Below are 6738 nucleotides of genomic sequence, written 5' to 3'. Positions count from 1 at the left end.
TTGCTCGGCATTTTGATTTTTCCTTCCAGTCATCTGCTTCAGCTGCAAAGCCATTTCTGATTCCTATGAGGCCTTCCTGGATGTCCCCTTGGATATCAAAGTAAGAGGTTTTGCAGTTGTGCTTCAAGACATGGCAAGGCTTTTCAGAGTCAACCCATTTGTCCTGAAAGCATAGACTGTGAACACCAGAGGTCTTGGTCGTGGATGGGAAGGGGAATGGATGTTGTCCTCCTGCAGAGGCCATGGCACTGGTCTCTCTGTAGGTGCTGGCTTGAAGCTGGACAAGCACCCATTATGCGCTCTGCACCCTTGACATATCCTCATCCTTCTTTCCTTTGCCCTCCTTCAACACCTGTCTGGCTTCCAGGCTGATGGGTTGGATTGTTTTCACTACTGATGACCCTACATAATAACATCAGTAGCTCAATGGCAGGTGAGAGAGAGAGGGAGCTCTTGATTGCCCCTGAGAACCTCTGGGACAGGGGAAATGTTCAGCACCACACTCTCTTTCTGGCTCCTTCTGGATACAGCTTGCAGATTCATGGCGGGTCTCCTCAGCATCAGCTACAGGGGGTTTCTTGTCAGCTCCTGGAAAATGTTTGGGCCAGGGCATTTGCTGTAGCTCAGTGCACCGATTTCTCAATTCTCCAGGCAGCCTCATCCCTCCCTGCAGCTCTGGAGGACTTTGTAACACCTGAGCACCTGGATGGTGAAAACTGCTTTCAATGTAGCAAGTAAGATGATTCCTAACAACATATTAACACTAGACTCTGTGGGAGGGGGCTACAAGTCATTGAGCAGAAGTCATCTTCTCGTGGAAGTTTACTGCACACTGATGAGACACAGTTTTGTTTGTCTGGTTTTTGGGGGGAGGGGGGTTGGGGTTTTTTCTTTGTTTGTTTGTTTGTTTGTTTGTTTGTTTTAAATATGGCAGCGAATTGCCTTAAAATAGCATAAGGATGCACGAGACAAGAAAGGTTGTCTGACTGCCTTGGTGGAAGATAGGGTGCATTTCAGCGCTGTGCTCTGTGCTTGGTTTCAAGGTGTGAGAAGAATGTTGCCGCCACTAAGAGGTTCACTGTCCACTGTGCACCCAAGGTTCTCACTGTGTGTCTGAAGAGGTTTGACTGCTTCACTGGTGGCAAGATCAGCAAGGTGTGTACACTATTGGTGTGCAGCTTTCTCTTCAAGAAGCAGATTTCCTAAAGCAGTATGCTTGTCACAAGCTGCTTGTGTTGGGTTTTTTGTGGTCCCTTCTGGGGAGTGGAAAGTTCCTGTGGGAAGACAGGCAAGCACTGTGCTCTGATAGGGCTGCTTTGACTGAGAAGGGTTTCCTGCCACCCAAACGCTTTTATGTTGCTTTATGGAAAACCAAGTGCCCATGAGCCCCCGAGATGTATTGATACACCTGGACTGGCCCCTGCACTTGGTAGGCTATTTCATGTCACAGACCAGGGTCATTTCTGAGCCCTCTTGGTCTCTCCATAGGTTGTAGAGTATCCGGAGTACTTGGATCTTCGCCCATACATGTCTCAGGCAGATGGAGAACCACTCCTCTACTCCTTATATGCTGTCCTGGTGCACAGTGGTGTCAGCTGTCATGGAGGACACTATTTCTGCTACACAAAGGTAAAAGAGCAACTTCCTTCCCAATGGGGAAAAAGGTGTGCTGGGGAAGATAAACTTTCCTGCCAGTGTTACTGACAGCCAAAGTTTTGGGGCAGAAGGCCTCCTTAGTGGCTGGACTGCATTTGTTTTGACATGCTCTCGGTTTGGCAGTTTCCTACCCGTGTTTTTGGAGAGAAACCATGGAGAGATCCTTGCCTTTTTTTTACAGGCCAGCAATGGATTGTGGTACCGGATGGACGATGAATCTGTGCAGCTGCGTTCCATTGACACAGTTCTCAGGCAGCAAGCCTACCTGCTGTTCTATGCCAGGTAATAACCAGGATTCAAATATGTTCAGAATACATTTCCTTTTCCTCATTTGCACTTGTGCTTCTCACCTTCCTGAGTGTTTTTCTCATCAAATGAAATTACTACCTGCATCATTCAGTGCTGTCAAATCTGAACTACTCCGTGTCTGTCCTTTACTGGGCTTCAGGCTGCGGCCCGGATGGAATCTGCTACTTGCCTGGTCTCTGATGTTGACTCGTGTAGATAAGAGGACTTAAAGAGGACCTCCAGGAAAGATGGGGAGGCACCATTTGTCAGGGAATGTAGTGACAGGATGAAGGCTATCAGTTTCCAGCTAACAGAGGGCAGGTTTACACTAGATATTGGGAAGGAATTCTTTGCTGTAAGGGTGCTGAGACACTGGCACAGGTTGCCACAGCATCTGTGGGGGCCCCATCCCTGGAAGTGTTCAAGGCCAGGTTGGACAGGGCTTGGAGAAACCTTGGAATAGTGGAGGGTGTTCCTGCCCACCACAGCGGGGTGGAACAAGATAAAGTTAAAGGTCCCTTGCAACCCAAACAAGTCTGTGAATTTATGAAATGGAGGCTGTGGGAGGTATAGAGATGAGGTTTTTGTTGGGACAGAGGCAAACTTGGTGGGAAGACCCTAGCTGAGTTTCCCATTAGTGTCCTTGGTTAAGTCTTCTCTCTGTCATAGAAGCCTCTCTGAGAAAATGACTGACCCCCAGAGGAGGTTGCAACAACAGCTCTAAACTGAGATCGCTCTTTTGTTTTTCTCCAGATGCTCTGATCTGAGAATTGGAGAAAGGGCTTCTTCCTCCCTGGCACCATCACATGCCCCTTCCTTCCTCAGTCAGTGTGTGGCCAGCAGCAAGCAGGCGGGCTCTGTTGGACCACAGGGTCTGACTGGTAGGACTAAGGTAACTTTGGGGTCATGGGTCAGGGCATCAGAGGAATAGTGGATTTCTTTCTGGGATCTCAGCATTTCTCTTTTGCCCCTCACACACCGCACCTTTCTTCACAGCCACAACGCTGCTCCCTCTCCAAGCATCCCACCTGGATCCATCCCTTTGGTGCGCCTCTGGCCTTTTGGTCTTAGTAGCCCTCCAAAAGAGCCTTTTGGAGGCCCCAAACTGCCCTGTCCCAGAACTTGTAGGGGTTCCCCACTGCTCTGATCCTTTCAGGAGAAAAGGGCAGGAACTCTCCACAGCTCTCTTTGCAGGGCATGAAGGACACTGGCAGGGAGCGGTCCCGGAGCAGATTCCCTCTGTGGGGCAGGGATCTGCGCAGCTGCTCTGGGGACACCACAGACTATGGCGACGCTTCAGAGAGAAGAACTGGTCCTCCAAGTCGTGACCGTGGTCCTAGGGATAGCACAGCTGCAAGGCCTTCCAAGAGGATCTGCCGGTGGGCTCCCGCTGCCAGGGCTGCTCAGGAGCAAACCTTGCTGAGGCAGAGGGAGCCAAGCAGATCTGTGCGGGGAACTTACAACCTTGGCAGCCGGTTTGTGCAGTACACAGACTATGACCGCTCACTGCGGAAGAGAAAGAGGGAGAGAACAAGTCCTCCACGTTGTGACCAAGTCTTAGTGAATCCTGCAGTCCCAGGGCCCTCCAAAGCCAGCTCCAAGCAGGCTCTCATGCTCCGGGCTGCTCGGGAGCAAACCCGACAGAGGCAGAGAGAGCAGAGAAGATCAACAGGGCGGGGCTATGATTGCCACAGCCAGGTTGTGCAGCACACAGACTACCGCCCTTCAGAGAAGAAGAGGAGGGTTTCCACGCCCCAGAGATTCACGTCAGACAAGCATTCAGGGCACTCTGGCAATGATGGCGTTGGATTATGGCCCTGGCTCAAGCAGAACGGAAGACTAGCACTGCGTTTATTAGCCAAGGCATCCTTGTTTTCGACACGCCTTCTCAGACCTGAGTGAATGATTTAGCTAAGTAGATGATAGTTACAATAATATAGAAATATCATTAGAAATATAGAAATATATATAGAAATATAGAATATATATAGAGAAATATATATAGAAATATAGAATATATATATAGAAATATATATAGAAATATAGAATATATATAGAGAAATATATATAGAAATATAGAAATATATAGAGAAATATAATATAGAAATATAGAAATATATATAGAAATACAGAATATATATACATAGAAATATATATAGATATATACAAATATATATAGAAATATAATATAGAAGTAATATTTTATAATACATTATTACATGTTATATATCTTCAGCAATAGATAGTAATAGTATAATAAATATTATTAAAATAATAAAATAGTAAATACTAAAATACTTTAAGCAGAGTTATTTATTCCACGTTGTAGATAATTATAGCTAGAAACATAGTGCAGTATTTGGAAGCAGTGTTGAAGCAATTATATTAAAGCTAAGAAAGCAAATATTAAGCAGAGATTGTGCAGTACACAGACTACCGCCCTTCAGAGAAGAAGAGGAGGGTTTCCACGCCCCAGAGATTCACGTCAGACAAGCATTCAGGGCACTCTGGCAATGATGGCGTTGGATTATGGCCCTGGCTCAAGCAGAACGGAAGACTAGCACTGCGTTTATTAGCCAAGGCATCCTTGTTTTCGACACGCCTTCTCAGACCTGAGTGAATGATTTAGCTAAGTAGATGATAGTTACAATTATATAGAAATATTATTAGAAATATAGACATATATACGGAAATATAGAATATATAGAGAGAGAAGTATATATAGAAATATAGAAATATATTTAGAAATATAATATAGAAATATAGAGAGAAGTAATACTTTATAATACATTATTACATGTTATATATCTTCAGCAATAGATAGTAATGTTATAAGAAATCTTATTAAAATAATAAAATAAGAAATACTAAAGTACTGTAATCAGAATTATTTATTCCACGTTGTAGACAATTATAGCTGCAAACATCTCAGCCTCGGCCATATCAATCAACAGAACTGGTCTACTCTGGCCTCCAATCGGGAGGCCTGGAGACACACCATCTAGAACGCTGCTGTTTCCTTTGAGAACGCACGCAGAATCCCTCTCGAGGAGAAAAGACAAGGGAGAAAGAATCATGTCTTGCAGAATATACCACCTAGGGAGTCTTTCTGCTGTGCCTTTTGCAATCGGATATGTCTATCTCGCATTGGCCTCCTAAGCCACCAGCGTACCTGTAACAAATGTGGATGGAGCCTTCTTAAATCTTCGTTCGAGAAGCCCAGCCACGATGATGTGTTTAAGACGGGTGTTCCATAATTTAGTGTTCTCACTGAAACCATGCAAATCGTGCGCCACTCGCTCACTTCCCACTCCTCCTTTCCTTCCCACTCCCCCTCCATCCGGAGGCAGGCTGGACGGGAGAATTGGAGGCACAAAAGGTAAAGATGGCAGGCTGAGATAAGAACAACTTACTGGAAAGGGCAATGAAATAAGAAAACAGTACAGCAACACAACAGTAACAGAAACAATACTAATAACCGAGTGTCCAAGGGAGGCAAATGACTCACACATGATTGCTCACCAGTTGGTGCCCAACTTTGCCACCACGCACACAACCTGGAAGAGACCCCTTCCCCCATCCTTGACAAAATGAGGAATAACCTCTATGTCCTGGCTGTGCCCCCTCCTGGATACTGCCCAAATTAACACTGCCCTGACCAGAAGCAGGACAATCACCTTCAGGATCTGCAGCACAGCTTTCGGCTCTGCACCGGAGGCACTGGATCCCTCCAGGCCAGGGAGGGGAGACATCAGAGATGAGCAGACTTTGGAAATCCCTCACCTCTCACTCCGGCCCATTTTTTCTCATTTTATGGGATGGAAGAATACATACCCAACTCCTCCCAGGGTCCTTCTCACTGGAAATCCCCTGAGCTTTGATTCCTTTGCTGACATGCTGCTTCCTCTGGGAAAAGCAGCCAGAAAACCCAAGGCCATTGCTTTGAGTGAAGGTCTTTCTTAGAACACTTTTCCTGAAGTGCACCCAGGAAGGCTGGGCTGCAGCAGCACATGGCCCCCATGGCTTTGCTACATCTCCTCCAGAACCCCTGGAAGCCCTTCTCTCACCATCCAGCCGCTCCCCTGCCCTGTCTTCCCCACCCCACAGGGATGCTGCCGAGGAGTTAACAAACTTCACAGTTCAATCCTGATATCCCACTGCTGACTGGGATGGGGGGAGACCAGGGGCAGTTTTGGCCCCCATCAGCACCAGCTCTTGGGACAGCCAGGCTCTCTCCTGACATGTGGGCTCATCTCTGCAGTTTTGCTGTCCTCCACAGGGCGTTTGCTGAAAAAAATCATCTTCTAGAAAAGATAGATGACACCAGCCCAGGGGTCAGCAGCACCACATGAGAGCTTGGCAAGATGCCCTGAGGACAGCCAGGCCAGGCAGAGAGAGGTGGAAGGACCACAGGGGCTCTCTGAAGCAGCCCCATTGTACAACATAGACAAGGGGGCTAAATAAACACTGGGCTGAAAGATGAGAGTGCTCTTCCAAGGGAAATTTACAGCTGCTGGACAGGCCTGGGGCTCTTGCTGGAAAGCTTCAGTCTCTGGGCTCCCGGTGCCCAAAGGCATTGCAGATAACTCCTTCTCAAGCAATGGCAGGGAGCAGGGTGGAGAAGTCAAGGATGAGGCAGATCAGAAAGACTGGGGCAGCACAAAGACATCTACAAGGGAGAGAGACAGCATCTGAAAGGCACTCCTTGCTGCCCTATGAGCTGGTGCCGTGGGCTCTACAACTGCTGCCTGCAGTCAGCTTGGAAGCTCCGGCAGTTTTAACAGGAGGTTTGTC

General features: G+C 47.3%; 1 protein-coding gene across 1 annotated transcript in view; it reads left to right on the top strand.

The window, feature by feature from the left end:
* Positions 1-3929, top strand: part of LOC120324888 (ubiquitin carboxyl-terminal hydrolase 42-like) — a 6899-nt gene extending 2970 nt beyond the window's left edge. The window contains exons 2-8 of the mRNA XM_039389597.1: positions 30-100; positions 652-734; positions 1044-1155; positions 1489-1629; positions 1838-1938; positions 2698-2836; positions 3139-3929. Coding sequence (XP_039245531.1) covers positions 30-100; positions 652-734; positions 1044-1155; positions 1489-1629; positions 1838-1938; positions 2698-2836; positions 3139-3846 — 1355 coding nt within the window. The 3' untranslated portion in view covers positions 3847-3929. The remainder of the gene's footprint in view (positions 1-29; positions 101-651; positions 735-1043; positions 1156-1488; positions 1630-1837; positions 1939-2697; positions 2837-3138) is intronic.
* Positions 3930-6738: the final 2809 nt, after the last annotated feature.

This window comes from Pipra filicauda, unplaced genomic scaffold (genome assembly GCF_003945595.2).
Source record: "Pipra filicauda isolate LSUMZ 115617 unplaced genomic scaffold, ASM394559v2 scaffold749_size132029_pilon, whole genome shotgun sequence".
Lineage (NCBI taxonomy): Eukaryota > Metazoa > Chordata > Aves > Passeriformes > Pipridae > Pipra > Pipra filicauda.
Note: the sequence above shows the minus strand (reverse complement) of the source record. Positions and strands in the feature narration are given on the sequence as shown.